General features: G+C 39.1%; 1 protein-coding gene across 3 annotated transcripts in view; it reads left to right on the top strand.

Annotated features, from left to right (window-relative positions):
* The window catches only part of GMDS (GDP-mannose 4,6-dehydratase), a 427,577-nt gene that overhangs the window by 167,105 nt on the left and 243,206 nt on the right, over nucleotides 1-17,266 (top strand). For all 3 annotated transcript variants that reach the window (XM_054190299.1, XM_054190301.1, XM_054190300.1), the window contains exons 5-6: nucleotides 755-947; nucleotides 1,803-1,907. In XM_054190299.1, coding sequence (XP_054046274.1) covers nucleotides 755-947; nucleotides 1,803-1,907 — 298 coding nt within the window. The remainder of the gene's footprint in view (nucleotides 1-754; nucleotides 948-1,802; nucleotides 1,908-17,266) is intronic.

A 17,266-nucleotide genomic window follows, 5' to 3' on the forward strand; every position in this document is an offset into this window, starting at 1 on the left:
CAAAGATAACGGAGAACTACCGGAGCGGGGAGAGAAAGAGGAGACTTGGCCCAGCAGCGCACATGAGTTCATTATCATACTTTGAAGGATATGTTAGCTGGGGGAGATGGCTGCTTTCTTTTGGATGCCTCCACTTCATCACTTGCTCTCCCACTTCATCATCCCCCTAACCTCTGTGCAAAAGCCACAACTCTGGTACACCTTAGTCAGGTGGCGTTGAGAATCTCATTTGATAGCAGATATTTCTAGTCTTCTCTCCATTTTGATGTGTGTTTAAATTACAAAACTTTGGACCGTGTTTAAAGTTTGTGGGTTTTTTTAATAAATCTTTATGTAGTCATGCTGGCTGTCTAACCTAGTATTTGTTTTAAATATATTTTGGATAATTTTATCCAAATTCAAGTGTGTCAAAGATATTAAGCCCAAGTGAATATTGTGAAAATTGGCAGCTGTGGGGATGAGAGAGAGCCTGATAATGCTCCTGCCCATGGGAGGCTTACCCCTTACTTCACATGGGAAAATAATCCTGAGAGAGAGATCAGGGAACACCAGTCTTTTGGTTCTGCTATTTATGGAAGTACTTGTTTATTCTTAGAAATCCTTTGAGGGTACTTTTGTAAACTGAGCATCTATTCTGTACAAAAGTGTCTAGATGGTCTGTGACAAGTGATGTATTACTTTGGTTGTACATGATCACGGCATGTTCTGGCTCCCCTAGTAAAATTGATGATGTTTTTTTCTTCCTCTCCCCAAGATTTCTTTCGACCTAGCAGAATATACTGCTGACGTTGATGGGGTTGGCACTTTACGGCTCCTAGATGCTATTAAGACTTGTGGCCTTATCAACTCTGTGAAGTTCTACCAAGCCTCCACCAGTGAACTTTTTGGAAAAGTGCAAGAAATCCCGCAAAAGGAGACCACCCCTTTTTACCCGAGATCGCCTTACGGTGAGGATTGCTGATGCCTGTGTGGAGTGTCTGTCTGTCTGTCTATTCTCCCCGCTCATGTCTCAGGGCTGAAGTCATTTGGGTGTGAGATGAGAATGACGATAGAGCTAAAGTGACTAGACATGTCGAGAGGCATACCTTTATGAATTACTATATAAAAAGTATTTGCTGCCATTGCCCGGGGGTTGGAAACTAGCGTCTCACTTCACAAGACCGTGTTCATTCAGCTCAGAGGTTGAGAGCTCTTGCAGAGAGGGGGGGAAGGGCGGCTCTTCCTTCACAAAGGCTTGTGGGAGACCACTGAAGTGATAAGGTTTCATATTTTTTGTTGCCTAAATGAAAAACTCCCAAGAGCTCACTTCTTCCTTCATGAACTCGCGTGAAATTCGAAACACTTATTAAAGCAATGTGCATGGAGGCCTTTGGTGATAAAGTTTCAAATCAATTTGAGTGTTAAGGCACCAGATTTTCGCTTTTATTCCTCCAAAGTAATTTTATTTTTTTTTTATTAGCGGAGGTCACTACAGTGGCATATTTCACACGCTCTGGCTGTGTTAATTATATTGTAAAAGAAAAAGTGCTATGCTTGACCGTGCATAAGAAAACAAGTGAGAAAGTGCCCTAACACCTCCTGGCCAGTTCAGAGGCTGCACAGAAAAGGAGTATTTTCCCATTCAGCTGCTGGATATTTTTTCCATATGAAATGTCAACACATATAGGGAATGAATCAAATTCTAATGCATTCTGCTGTTGAATATTGGACTTCATCCGGCATATGAGAGAGGTGTGTATGCGTGTGTCTGAGCTGTGTATGAGCAGAGTGGATATACGTAACGCTTTAAAATTACTTTTTAGGGGCAGCAAAGCTGTATGCCTACTGGATTGTGGTGAACTTCAGAGAGGCCTACAATCTCTTTGCTGTGAACGGCATTCTCTTCAATCACGAAAGCCCCAGGAGAGGTTAGAAAAACCCGTGTGAAACTTTTCCCAACTTTGCGTACCTCTGACTGGAAAAATGAAACAATGCATCCACAGGTTTCATTTAAACTTGCCAAAATTCTGCAGGGAGGGTGTCATGACTCGTAGCCTGCTCATGGCAGTCTTGGAACCTGCAGAACAGCAGCTCTCTCTTTCAAGCATCTTGCTGCATTTCGTAGTCCTCTGATGCTGAAGGGAGGCTTGTGTAGCTGATTTTGGGTATCAGTGCTCTCAAGAGATTGCAATAACGTAACACCTGTGAGTTCTCTTTCCCTCTTGATGGTAAGTTAAGGCTAAAGTGTTAGAGTGACACACTAAAAGGCAGGTTTTCTAAACATTTTGGTGGGCAACTGCATAACAGATGCAATTTCAGGTGTGACTTGTATGCAAGGTTTTTATTTATGTATAAATGTCAAATTAAGAGGCAAAAACAATAGACCCTCTAAATTCATAAGACTAATGAGTGCAGCCTGGTATCTTTCGAAAAAATTATGGATTATGGCCCATACCTTCTGACAAGATGGTTTTTAACACATGGCTTTAAAATGCCTTTCTGTTTAATCCTTAATAGCAACACAGCTTAAATTCTACATAATCACCCCTTTTCCTCTTGCAGTACTTTATGAACAATTAATACTGGCATATAGTTTGAGTAAGAGTCCACGGTTGATTAAAAGTCTCTTATACAATGACAGTTTTCCTCTGCCCTTAAAGTGCTGCGACTGTAGAAAACACTTTAAAATTAAACTTTAAATTAACACAGAAAACTGGATTCTCAGTGCAGAAGCTTTTTATTATGGGCTGTTTCTAAATGAAAAATAAATTCAAGTTTTACAGGAATGCAATTATATAAATTATAGCCTGGCACAAAATATAATAATTTTAATCATACTTACAACTATAAAATAGACTATAATTGCAACTCTGCTTGGAAAAAAAAAAAAAAGAAGAGGAGAAAAAAGGAGTCAGTGTCAATAGGATTTAAATATCGATTTCAGTCGTTGGGAGTCACAGCTGCAAAACCTCAAGTGCAGTGTGTAGGCAGCATTTGCAGTAAGTGGTGCATCAAATACTTGGTGGTAGAAGTTGGTGCATCAATTCACTGGAGCAGATGACAGTACAAGTCCAAAATTAAAAGAGAATCAAATTCACTAGATTGTTTCATTCAGAAGCCCCAATACTTTGCTTTCTTTTAAACAGTTCACTGTGACATACTCTTGGTGCACTGCAAACTGATGTCCAAGTTGCTCTGAGTTATCATTATGCAATTAAAACATTCCGACCAACGTAAAGAATGAGGGAATATGCAATGACAGATATTAGCTTGGCATGATTTCTAGTAACACTAAGGAACTACAAGATGAGATGGAAATTACAGGAACACGTTTACCATTTGTGCTCCTCCTCTATAGGCTCTTGCCATTTTGAAAGAGGAAAACTTCAGTGCTCTCTGCTGTTTTGATCCCTCTGACATTTGTTCCAGCTTTGACACTGCTGCAATGGAGATGCCAATCCAAAGTCTCTTTTCAACACACTCAACGTCCCTGTGGAGAACCCAAGCCTGCGCTTTGAAGTCTGAGGCCATGCTTTTGGTTGTGTGTATGTGCTGGGTGCAGTTTTAAGCCCCTTGTGCCACGGACAGGAATCTTGTTTTAGAAATGGTTTCATTTGGCTCTGTTCACATTAGTGGGAGTACACACCATGAAAGCAACTGTAACCGCAGCCCAGTGCCATTTGCTTAGTGTTTTTATGGGAGAAAGTCTGAAAATTTAAGCAGAGAAGACAATGGAAGAAAAGTAGTTTTGAGGCTGTTTCTTAATAGCCATTCATCACTTTCCTAATGTTTTTGAAGACTGCAAAGGTGCTTTGGGAGGAAAAGAGGGTTTAACTGGGATTTCTAATTCCTATGCAGAGATGGTAATATACATGGAAGTTTTAAAATGCCTTATGGTTTGGCTTTTTTTTTTTTTTTAATTCTACTGATTTCAGAGATTGGGAATACCTAAGTAAAACAATACATATTTTATTCCAATATTACATACCATTATTGGTTTAATGTTATGAATTGATCAAATACAACATCCCATTGATGGTGATACTACGTGCATCTTGCCCGCACAAAACATAATGCCCGGGAATCTGTGGAGAGCAGAGGGTTTGTGGCACTGCTGCATGCTGAGGTGCAGGGTCCATCTGTCCCGGCAGACAGTGCATATTTTTTCCCCATATCCAAAGTGTTAATTGCACTTCTGAAAATTTCTGTAAGCTTCCTACAGTGAATGTATTTATAGGGAAAGACTGTGAAGAGACAAGTCCTCCTGTTTCTTGTAGGCAGGCATCTGTGAAGTGTGTTACACTGCCAGGCAGTGGTAAGAATGAAGAGAATGCATTTTTGGTACCTGGCAGCCTGTGTTGTGGACTGTGATCAAATAGAGTATTTCAGTACTCATGGTGAAGGACGATGAACTGCAGTTGTCTGACGAGTGGCTGTTAGCAGCCGGTCACTGAGGCTGAATTGGACAGACAATTGTAAAGAGTTTGTTTCATGATCTCTCTTCATATGGTTTTCAGAAATTATACTGCTGGGGCAGCGGTACATGAGCCTAGTGAAAATGAGAACTTTCTAATCTCAAGAGCTGCTTCCCTTTGAAAGGAATTTAGGAATATACCCCTCTTATTTCAGAATACCAATCCCTCTCCTTAGCCTTCTCAGTTTTAGCTCAGAAAGGAGCACCAGTAGTTAATCTCATGTAGCCTCTATAATAATAGGGAAGTCTACACAGAGTTCATAAGGGTAAAGAGTGCTTAAGTCTAATATGAGAGGTTTCCTATTTCTGAAAATTACTAAGGCTTGAGAAAAGTGCTGGCTTGGAGAAGTTTGTTTGATTTTTCTACTTTTGTCTTACTCTATAAGAGAAAGACCGTAACAGGAGTAGTTCTTAAGATGTGACACCATACTGCAAATCTGAACACTTAAGTTCACTGTTTGGGCTTGCTTTTAAGTCTGATGTTTCATGTTCTGACAGCCACAGTAACTTTAAAAAAAACACCAGTGGTAAATTCCAGGTTGGTTGAACCCACTGCCTGAGCCTTACGTCTTAATTTGGGAATAGTACAGCATTATTAAATTGCACACATACTTGTGTCAATACTCAAGATATGTGTGTATGCGACAGCAGAGGATATTATCTAAAATGTCATATGGAGTAAATGAGTGGCTATGTTTGACTAATCTTAAGAAAATATACATCTACTTTGAGCCTTTCTGTAGTACTTTCCTTTCAAATTTTTTCTTTATATTATACTTACTAATTTTCATTTCGTAGTCACTTTTATAGTTTTAGAAGATGAAATAGTCACTTTTTAACCAGTACATACTTTTCAGCTCACATAAATCAACACAGCTGCACTGATGTGAATAGGGTCATGTTGATTTATGCCAGCTGAGGGTTCTGGCATAATACTTCCAGTGACGGTCTGGTAATGTAAGATAAGCACAATTTGCTTGCTTTGGGGAAAAGGCCTGTATTAGCAGTACACCTTGCTAAAGCTGGTTTCTTCAGTTACTTTCATCACCTTTTACCAGGTATAGCTCAAGTGTTTTCTGATTTATGGCAATACCAAAGGAGAATGTGATCTTCCATTTCTGAAGCTTATTTATTGTCTAAATATGAAACTGGCTGGAAAGCAAAATGCTCTCTACAGTGGTAGTAAGCTACAAGGTGGCCTCTCTTTCCGAAAAGGAACAAACAAAACAAAACCTAAAAAACTTTTCCAGAATGCTGTTGGATTTTTTTAGGTTTGGTTTTTTGTTTGGTTTTGTTTTTTGAAGACAACACTATGGGATACCAAATAGGGGAAATGGTGGCCAGCAAGTTGCTGCTGGTGGTTGAATGTGGCTCCCGGTATTACCAGTGTGGAAATGTCTGCCCTATAGCAATACTGGAAGGGTATTTCAGTTCAGAGAGATGACGGTTTTGACAGTGGAAGAGTGAGGCAATTAGCAAGTCTAGTTTTCAGGAAAGCTGGGGCTCGATCCAAGCCTTTTTTACACCATTGGAAAGGTTCCTGTTCTTTTGTTGGGCTCTGGATCTCACTAATACCTTCTTTACTTAGTGAGAAAGCAAACTAGTTGTTGACAGTGTCATTTGTTTCTTCCCAGACAAGCCCTTTTTTCTCCTCAGTTCTGTGTAGGGAGTTTTCTCAGGTTTACAAGATGTGCCTTTGGATGTCTGAGATAACTTTCTGATTTGGTTAACCACTTCATTGCTTGCCTCATCTGATCTTTATCTGCCAAGATGTACAAACATGTACAGCATGTTTCCTGACACAATGCAACAGAAGTTTTGTTTGTTTTTTGTTGTTTTTTTTTTTTTCCTTAAGTAATAAATACTTTGCCTCCACACATGACATCATTGCGTAGATCATTCAGTAGGGAATTTTTATTTGTCTGATACCAGCCCTGGTAAAGCAGTTGTCATCAGACCATTGCTGTATAGCCAGAGGGAAAGGATACAACTGCTCATTTCTGTGATCTCTTTCAGCCGGGAAGGAAATGGCTAGGTGTTAGATTGCAGGCTGAAGGTTGTCAAAGTACATGTAGTAAGATTAAAATGAAAAGAAATCATGAGTTAAAGAGAATGGGGAGTGTTCTTTGCTTTTATTGTGCATCTGGATCACAGTTTTGCCAGGAGGGAGGGGGTGAGGGGTTCCCCCACTCACTGTAAATATGTTTAGGTATCTTTTGAATTTATGTTTTTTGGTGTTACTTTTTTTTTTTAACAAGCTTTCAGTCTCCCTTTTGCCTCTATTTAATAGAAAGGGCAGAAGCAGATGGTGACATCTGCTACCGACTTTCACAAGAAATCCCTACAATCCCTACGGTAACAGCTGCTCTTCTGCATCTCCTGTAAAGAGATGTAGCCAACATCTGCCAGATTTCCCTTTCTCGTTTCTTTGGTCAGGGAGACTAATTGCTAGTCTCCCTACACACGTTCTGTGCGAGAAGAGCTTGGTCAGCCTAATAGCATTGGAAATACTAAGGGCTTTTGCTGCTGCTCAATTTGCAAGTGAGAGACGTAAGCGTGTATAACATTTTCAGTGCAGAGCTATGTCTCTTTCATTTAATACAGAATTTCTCAACCCGTGAGTACATCTGAATAGCAGAAGGCAGCAGAGTGTTGCCTTGTGTCTTGCTGACTCCTTGCTGGACGAGAAGAATGCAGGCTGGCTAGTATCATCGGGGATCGTCTGCCTAACATATTGAAAACTTGATGGCAAGGTACCATGGCCAATGTAAAAGGAGTTGCTCAGACAGTTGTGTGCTCTATAGAAGCCAAGATCTTTTCATGCTTTTTAGTTTGCATGTTTCAACAGAGAAAGCATGCAGTGTCCTGAAGACATGCATTCTTACTGGCTTTTTCTCCCTGCTGTGAGACTGATCCTGCTAAGTGATCCATGCAGGTGTTTTCTTATCTACACATGCAGTGAAACGTCAGTAGGGATATATGTGGGCATTGGGGTCTACTTGTACAGACGGATTTGCGGTAATATTGACTGTAATAAGAGAGAATTGCCAGGTATTGCCAGAATTGCCTCTCTGCTATTTTACCTAAGTACACACATTTTCCTATGAAAAAGATCTGACCTTCCAAAATAAGTGAATTCAGTTAGTTCTGCTGATGTAGAACCTGACTAACTAGATAGTGCTGATCAGAGGACATCACAGTATACGTTTTTTGTCTAATTTTTATGTCATTTTAATCTTGAGTTCTGGTGTCACTTTCCTAGTACTAGCCAATGCTGATGTATGAATGCAGTGTAATCGCACCAAAATACGAGTGGGCTTGTGTTTTAAAAGCAGTGCCAGACTTCTGAAATAAGAACTGAAGGCTGAGAACATTTCTGCATGCCCTTAGCTATGGGCATGCAGGTAGTCCTGCTGAGAGCCACGGAACTTGTCACATATGGCAACAAACAATCATGTTCATGAACTGAATCGGGATAAAGAGACTTTTCTCAAGTGAGTCACTGATGAAGGAAGATGTTGTGTTGAATAGTCTAATTATTGAATTATTTTTGACTCAGTCTTTGCAAATATAGTTTGTGTGAATCCTTACCATCTCTTGAATTTTTTTCTTTTCAATCTCAAAATAGCCTCAATTCTATACTTCTCTATCTGATGCACTTTTCTGGGGTCTGTCATCAGTTTATCTAAATAGTTACGGATATAGCTCGTACAAAAACTAAGTAATTTCTTGCCTGTGGGTTTAGATTTTTGGAACAGCTGCATTCGCAACCCAGATCTCTCCTTGAGCAAAATATTATCTTATCAGGTGCATCTTCTTGTCATTAAATCATGTGCTCCCTTGTGGCTTATGCTGTGTTGAGAAGAAAGTAGGTTACAATTTTTGCTATATTCCATGATTGATTTCAACTTTTTTAAATATGAAAAAAAAAGCAGAGCATCCACACACTTTACAAAATGTCCAAGCTACTAAATTTAGAAAGCCTTACCATGTAATTCTTAACATTTCTCAAGTTATATTAGCAGATGTCAGTGTTAGTTTCTTAAACTAAGAATTTGCAGACTTCTCTCTAATGAAATATCAGCCCAAAACTTTGAAATAAAATGTTATGGAAGATAAGGAAGTCAGCAGTGGGAAATGGAGTAGTCAGAGCATGTGCTCACCTGTAGTGTTCTTATGGCTTCGCTAATGCATAAACTTGTAGTAAGGTTTTTAGAAATTATGTGGTTTAGGTGCCTAATTCCCTGGTTTTTTTTCCCTTTGTTACATTTATTTATCCCTGGGCAAAACACAGTGGGAAATGTGACCGTTCTGCTTTTTTGCCTATGTATAAATGAGAACACAAAGTGAAATACTAGCCAGAGTCTAGGACAAGAGAACATACCACAAGACAGTTTCCCCAGATATGGAGACTCAGCCACAGCCAACCACTTCTGTAATTTTTGGTTTTGTCACTTGGGGCTTTTCTCTTGCAGTTGCCTCTACCTGATTATTTCATTCTGTTGTGATTCACTCAGATTTCCTCCTGCATTTCCCCCTCAAATTTAAATAATGTTGTTGTCTTTCTGAAATAGTCAGAGGCAAGAAAGGAAAAATATCACACAAAGAGCAAGGGTCACATCATTATTGCAAGAGGTAGGTTGCATAAATGAATCTATCTCAGAGTGTTGATATTCTAGAATTCATGAATGTTTAGTATTTTATTAGTTGTTATTGTACTAATTATTTCCTAAACTTCTGAGGACTTGTGTCTCTCTATCATTTTTTTGCATAAATTCTCTCAACTATATATATTTCTCTAGTGCAATTCTGCTTTGTCTACTTCCTAGTGCGTAAACCAATGTCAGTGATGCCAGGGTTCCCCTGGGAATGTGAAGTAACAACCATTAGAAATTGCTTACAGCTCATCTTCAGAGTGCTGAGTATCACTGCAGAGCTGTTACTAAGAACATGAGGCTCTGCAGGCCTTGTTCTGCAACCTTCAAATTTTGGGTGGCATTTTCTACCAGGTACAGAAACTTGAGAGGAGGTTCATACACACAGCTCGTACGTGTACAACACTTGGGCATTGCTGATAGACACAGCAGTTGCCAGGGAGAAGCATGCTGCAACGATGCTGTGACTGCCACGCTTACCGGGCCCGCCTTAGTATCTAAAACATTTTCTCAGCAGTGTGCCCCCTGTTTTTCTTAAAACAGCTCTCCCAAAGGCTGACGGTTCCCTCTCATTAGAACTCTACTTACTTTCTCTTGCGTAATTTAATAAAAGTATTTTAAAAGTAGGTCCATTGAAAGTGCATGTTGTTCTGGGAAGGTTATTTGAAATTAACCCACTCCGTCATTTGGGAAACTGAACAAGAGAGACTCTAATTGACCATAAGACAGTTCCACCATTAGTAGCTCAAAAAAGACTGCAGAAGGAAATGTCAACTGATTATTCCTCAATAAACTGTTCAGGCTTCATTGAAAGCAAATAAATGAGAAATGCAATGTAATCAGATGTCGCCTCTGATAAGATTCATCATCTAGTAGGATTTTATAGTGGTGTCACAGGAAGGTAAGCTACTTTATCTGAGGTCAGAGAGAAGGTTAGGGCCAGAGCATTTGGTCAGAGCTTGGTTTAAACTTATGAACATAGTTTTTTCTGCCTTGATTGCATTAAGTCCTTACTGAAAGTTCCCAGAAAGGTGTATTTAAAAATACAAAGCAAAGCCACACAGACAAACATTGCATGTATAGTTAGTTTGATTTCAGACCATTAAATGCATTATGTACTTTTTGGGGGTGCATTAAAGACTTCCAGTTATAAACATAATCTGTGTCACTTTGAAATAGCTGAAAATCTCAGCATCGGGACACACTGCATTGTGTCAACCTTGCTCATCTCACTGCAGGTATTCTTGAGCAGATTTTAACCTCTGTTACAAGGACTTACAGCAGTATATAATGTCGGTTATGCATTTCCCACGCTGTTGATGAGTGCACACCTTGCCAACCATGATAAAATATTTCCTTTTCAAGGATTTGCCTTTCATAGACACTTAAAATTTAATTATGTGTTCTACTTAATTGTTAGGCACCAATTGGCAAATGGAAGCTATGTCCAAAAGCATGAGTATTCTCAAACACTTTAGAAGTATTTATTGTAATTAAACCTGATACCACATGCTATTTAGATGTTGCAATATCAGTTGCATATTTTGATGTGTATTGTATCTCATCCATATAGAATGATAGCTGTTAAAAAAAAGCTGTCACAGTTAGCAGGTTTCCCATGAAACCCTTCAGGGTTACTCTCTGGTATGGGAAAACAGATTAAAACTAAGCCAACAGAGAGAATATAATACCATGTTTTCTCCACTTTCTCTTAATTTTTGCCCTAGGACATGTGAGTTTGAGAACCACTGCTATAGAAATGCTGCAGGAATGTCGATAGAATTTTATTTCTGGTGGTGAGAGCTTGATTTCATGACATTAAATGTGAATAGATTTACAAGTAGTAAAAATTGTCCAGCAAAGCAACTCAGACCTCCAGTTGACATCCTTTTTTTAAATTATTTTTTCCTCATTTAGATTTAAAAAGTTACATTAAAAGAGATTGAAGGTGTTTATTCATTGCATCAATATCCATCAATAGGTGGGCTGGGAATATTTGCCAGAAACTTTAAAATAAAATCCTATAGTAATCCCAAGTCTAGGCAGAGTGAATCTGGAAAATTTAGAGCTCATTTTGGACTTAAAAGAAATCTGGATGACAAGACAAAAGCAGTAGTAACACACATAAAAATTTTATTTTACATGTCTTGTAAATTTTTTTTTAAACAGTTGCATTTAAATTATGAATCTTCCGTGTGCGTGCTGTTTTGACACCTTTCTCAGCCCCACCTCATGCCCATATTCTGAGTCACTGGCAGGCATGTGTGCATCTATTAGGGATACTTGAGTTGCCTGGTTGCCTCACTTACACTGAATGTCTATTTGCTGCAGACTGTAAAAAGGAATACAAGATCTTTTGTTAGCAGTATTGCACTTCTTCAAGACAAATGGAGACATTGTGCACCTTCGCAGATCAGGAACAGTTCTTAAATTTCCCAAATTGTATATAATTCTTGAAAATGGACTAAATTGAAAATATTCCCTGGTCTTAAGCACTCTGTTGTTTAGGGTTGGTACCAGTGATATACTTCATTTTAAGCATTTATGCAGGAATGTGACTTCCTTTTCTGAAATCCTTGCACTGATTTTTGATATCCTCTAGGTAGGGAAAGTAAGAGACAGCAGAAGTGTTCTGTCTCTTCTTTAATAGGGGAATGGGATAGACTAGTGCCAGTAGTGTGATTTGCTGTCATTCTCAATTGGGGTAGTCATTCAGGTACCACAGACAAACCTCTGCTCTCTCTGCAAGGTCTAAAACTAGGCAGTGTGTGCCCTTCTCCTTTTCTGAGTAACAGAATGGTGTGCTGCGGTGTGTCCTGGGCCATAACCTGTCCAGAAACGCTGTGATTTCTGGGTAGTGAATTGAATCATCTGACTTTTGTTGAAAATTGCATGTGCTTGTCATGCATCTGGGCTAGAAGGTAGCTCCACGGGTCTCCTATATATTTGGTGTGTCCTCATAGAAATGCTGGTGTTCCTACATTTAGGAGAGTGTCTCTGTGTTTAGCTCAGCATATTCTAGCATCACAGACCGTAGTGTGTTCTAGTTCATGGTTTCTATTTGCAGTCCTTATCAAGTTTCAGGTACTCTGTTTTCTAACACAATTTTGATGTTCTCATAGTCTCAAGTCCATTTCTTTAAATCATACGCAATGGACACCAGGTAGCTCATGTTTCGTTTGCATCTTCAGGTGAGGATGCTACTGTGAATGAGTCCATAAACTAGTCAAATGACATGTAGTACAAATAATAGGCATTTTTCTTTAAACTTTTTGAGTTTCACACCAAAAAAAAGGGGGTTGCATGCACATAATTCTTTTTTTTTTTTTTTGCATATTTAATGGTCCCCACAGACCATGCAATATTTAAGGAAAGCCAGATCTAGATTAGTGTAACAGTAACTCAGGCTGGGAACTTGAAAGCTTGATTTCATGTAACAGCAGTAGGCAAATGCTACCTTTGCTGCCTAGTTCTGAAAGTGCTGGTGTTACTAAAGAACTGGCAAGACTTTTTGTCATGCTGATGAATCCAAGATCTATTGCCAAAATAGTGTCAGAAAACTAACCGATAAATAACAGGTCATTATTAAATTTTTACTTGTGTCTCATAATGATGCTTTTCTTAAGAGAAGTATCATAATCTTAAATTGCACTTAAAGGAAAAATAAAGTCTTTGTTTTGAAATCATGGGATGAAGCAATTCTGGGTTTGAGTTCATTAGTGTGCTGCAGTTATTGCACAACTGTGGTCTACTTGCAAGTAAGTTAAGTGTCTTCTGTCACTTTGGTTCTACAGGTTCCTTGTGGGTTTGGTGGTGGGGTGATATCATCTGGTTTACCGTCACATTTATAGACAATGATAACCAGGCATCAACACCCATAAAGAAACCCACAGTCATGAGGGAATGTTCATTCACTTTTTCCAAAATTATGTATGCATGTGAGTATGTGGATGATGCTTGAAAATGACTGCCTGCACATGAAATTCTGATGAAAGAATTAGTATGTTCAGTAAAATTTGCTGTAAAAGCAGAATGAATCAAAATTGTCCAAAATGATCGTGTACATAACGGTTCATTCAAACTAAATGTTTTTTCCACAGGTTAAAATTAGGTAGTTTAATAATGACTACAAAAGGCTTGGTAGTGAATAAAAAAAAATCTGAAAGATTTAACACTTTTTAAAAACATGCTTTTCCTCTAGAGTACTAAGAGGGGAAAAACGAGAACATTAATCCTCAATGGATTAAGGGAAATGCCTCTTATTATTCCGTAGCCTATCCGGAAAGAAATGCTTATGCAGACACATGATGCAGTAAGTTCTTTTTGAATGTTTCTGCCTTTTATTGCACAGAGTATTATCACTGTGATCCTAGAAATACTTACAGAGGCATCTTGACGCTTACAGGCTCTGACTCTAAGTCTGGTTCTATTGATTATTTTAAAAGAATGTTATTACCGGTAAATGAATAATAGTTCAATTGCCTTGATCAAATTTTCAAACCTACTGTTTAATGACAACAAGAGCATTCGGATTTTTCAAAGCACCGGGAGGCTTACGTATTGAAAGGGTGGGTGCTTTAGAGAAGGCTTTCAGGACACAATCATAACACTAAGGAACAGTTTTAAGAGGACCTGATAATTCCCTGCTTGTAAAAGCAGAACTAGTCAACTGTGTAATGATGTAGGTGGCAGCTACCTGGAAATGTTTGCTTAGCCTCATTTCCCTTTTACTCTAAAATAATGTTTGTGGGGAAAACTGCTAAGTTTAATATCATTCATTTTAAAATGAAATCAAAATTGTGTTTCTTGTAGTACAACAACATGGGCTTGTGGTGCTTGAAAAAATACCAATAGTTGAAAAAACAAGTAAAACAGCATGGAGAAGCAGTAAATGGTTTGGTTCAGGTCGGTTTTTCTTTGAGTCGGACTCAAGTCAGTTCAGTTTGGTGAGATCAATAGTTATTTATCTGCCTTGGTATTTCTGAGTCAGTTCATGCTGAAAAATACAAAATTTTGAAATGTAAAATTGTGGGGTAAATGAACTTCCTATGGGAAATTATCTGTTAGACAATTATTTTGACCCAATAATCAGGTATTTTCTTCTTGGTTCAGTTCTGGATTAGGTTCGACAAAGACTTTGGTTCAGGTAACAGTTGTGGTTCAGTTCCCATTTTAGAAAAAAAAAAAATCAGTTGAAACAATTTTTGGTTCAGTTTGACTGGGGGGGAAAAAAAAAAAAAAACCAAAAAAACAAACAATCCCAAACAGCTTTTTCATAATTTGGTGCTGCTTACTTACATCGTGCACTTCACTCTGCTTGGGTAAGCTGCTTTATTTGGTTGTAGTATACCTCCGGGCTGACATGTGCACTCTACAGTGCTGCAGTGTTCGGCTACCAAGTAGTGCCAAGGAATGTGTGCATTCAAGGAGAAAGATTTTGCTGGGATTAAAATGAATTGTGGGAATAATCCGTATTGATTTGGTATTAGGTTGAAGTAGTTTGGAGAGAGCTTGTGTTTGTGTCTAGATCCACATGACAACGTGCCTTTGCGAAGATCGAGGAAATGTGGGTATTTAAAAAAAAGGGAGAAGAGAGGGAAGAGGGACGATATAAAATGTGAATCTTGAACCTGCATTTGTATAACATTGTCATCGTACAAAAGGGGTAAAGTGAATACTTTGTCATGAATAAAATACTGTTTACTGAATTCCATTGAAACTCTTGAGAATAACTTAAAAATTTGCTTTCACTTTAGTAAGCCGATATGCCTATAGTGCTGGCTGCTTTTAAATCTCTCAGCAAATATTTCTGTTAAGTTTATTATTTCTGCATAATTACTCAGAATTTGGTTGATTTTTGTTTTTCAGCAACTTGTTTTAGGGTTCTTTTTTTTTAATTGGTGATGTGAGATGTTAGGGGACGTGAGTGGTTTCTTTAGCAGCCTGTTCTGGGCTATGCAGAAACATGACTACAGCATTTTTTTCTGATGTGCTATTTATGAAAAAGAAACAAACAAACAAAAAACCAAATGGGTTGAGGGTTTACAGATTTTAATATAAGTTTATCCATATGTACTGACAACGTACGGATGATATTGATTGGTGTTAATCGATGCATCACAGGTCAGCTTCATTAAGCATCTGCACAGTTGTGACACTGGGCAGCTCAAAAGACGATGTTGCAGAGAGTTTGTCGAGTTCCCTTTCCAGAGCAGTGCCATGACCATTGCTAGTGCTGTGCATGGGCATAGGAAGAACAAAAACCAGAATGGGCAGAACCATGCCACAGGGACTGTAAAAGGACATGATAGCCCCTTTTTGTTTGAAATCTCTTTTTGAAGCCCCACCTAAAGACACCAGTCCTCCAGGCAAGTTCACATCCCTGTCCTTCAGGCTCAGTACTGCCTGTTCCTGACTCTGTGGGCTTTAAAACATCTGTCTCTGAGGAGGAAAGCCTCTGCTTCCTCAGGAGACTTGGAGAAAAATTCACAACAAGATCAGTTACCCTTGGCTCACTGTTCCTTTGGATTTCTTCCATAAGAGACCAGGTTAAATCTATTGTTATTTGCCCATCACGTGGCATGAGGCAACTCTGCGGCTGCTTAAATTTGAATTGAAATAGCAGTGGAAAAGACGAGGACTCTCTCTCAGATGAAATAACTTGTGTGTTCAAAAAAATCATAAATAAGCTGATTTTTTTTTTTAGTAGATCTATCTTGTATCATAACAATTGCCAAAGTGTTTACTCACAGGCGCAAAATACTTAGAGAGTCTCCTTAATCTCCAATTATTGTTGCCCTCTCGTCTTGACCTCTCTTGAAGTGTTTTATAAACAATTTAAAGAATAAATGAAGTATTAGAAACAGTTATTATAGAGCAGGCAAAGTTATTTGCTTTCCTTGAGTGAAGGGATATAATTTATAAAGGACGGATTACACTCATCTGTTTTCTGGGTAGCCTGTAAGTTTACTTTACCATGGCAAGGCAGAATAACAGAGAAATTGTGTCATGGGAGCCAAGTAAGATATTGTCGCGGTAGGAAATCCAATTGCCTTGTTTTACAGCCATTTGTCTTGTCCGTCGTTTCTGTCAAACGATCATTTGAATCACAAGCGTTTAAAGAGATTTTCTTCCTTTGCAGTAATGAGAACAACAGAGACTTTTATGCTGCAGGACATTCCTACTAGGTCTTTCCTCCTCTGACATGGCTACCTGCCAGTCCTTGTTATTACTAAAAGTTGCTTCATTTAGTACATTTTATGAAGTGGCCCTGCCCGGCTTCATGGCTGTCACTGAGGTTATGAGTCAAGAAGGAGAGCGGGAGTGGGGAGCTCTGATTCAGTGGAGCTTAGCAGCAGAGAAGCAGTTTAAACTAAGGATGTTAACAGGTAGCTTTTTACTTCAATCCTACTCTTTTCAAGCTATGCATTTGTAGCAAAAGAAAAATACTGTGGAAAGCACGTTTGATCTCTTTGCCTTACTGATTTTAGCAGATTGCTCCTGCCTTGCCTTTTGTTTACAAAGCTCAGCACTAGCAAAACTCCCTTGTGAGCCACGAGGGTTACCTGGGTGCAGAACCTACTGACAAGGGGTTGGGATCGAGGTTATTTGACTTCAGCTCTCAGAGAGACATGCCGTTTTGAGGAGGAAACAGCTTAAGGATTTCAGAAGCTCCCTCTGTAAGTGCAGGCAGTTCCCACCTCTGCTGTGCACTTCGGTCGAGCAGGGATGAAATGAGACGCGAGGGTCCCGGAATCATCAAAACAATGGAGCTTGTTGGCTCCAACACAGCTGGAGCTGGGAAAGAGATGTCTGTTCCTCCTCTCTGACGTGGCTTTTTCTGTCTCTTTTCCGATCTCCCTGTGAGGCAGACAGAGTGGAGGCAGTAGAGCAGCAGGGAAGAAGAGAGGGTGACAGCGGCTGTCTATTCCAAGTCAGAGGACAATTTTGTGGTGTCCCTTTGCAATCAGAAGAACATTTGTCAACCCTGACATCTGCCAGCCACAGTTCTGCAGCCCCTGGAGAAGCTTATCTTACTGAAGTGCCTTTGTTTTCCCAAGCAGATACGAGAAGGCACTGTCATTTCCAAGATCAGTATTTGAGTGAAGAAATAGGGCAGGATGTTGTTGTAGACACATATACAATTACATTTTCATTT

Source organism: Rissa tridactyla, chromosome 2 (genome assembly GCF_028500815.1).
Source record: "Rissa tridactyla isolate bRisTri1 chromosome 2, bRisTri1.patW.cur.20221130, whole genome shotgun sequence".
Lineage (NCBI taxonomy): Eukaryota > Metazoa > Chordata > Aves > Charadriiformes > Laridae > Rissa > Rissa tridactyla.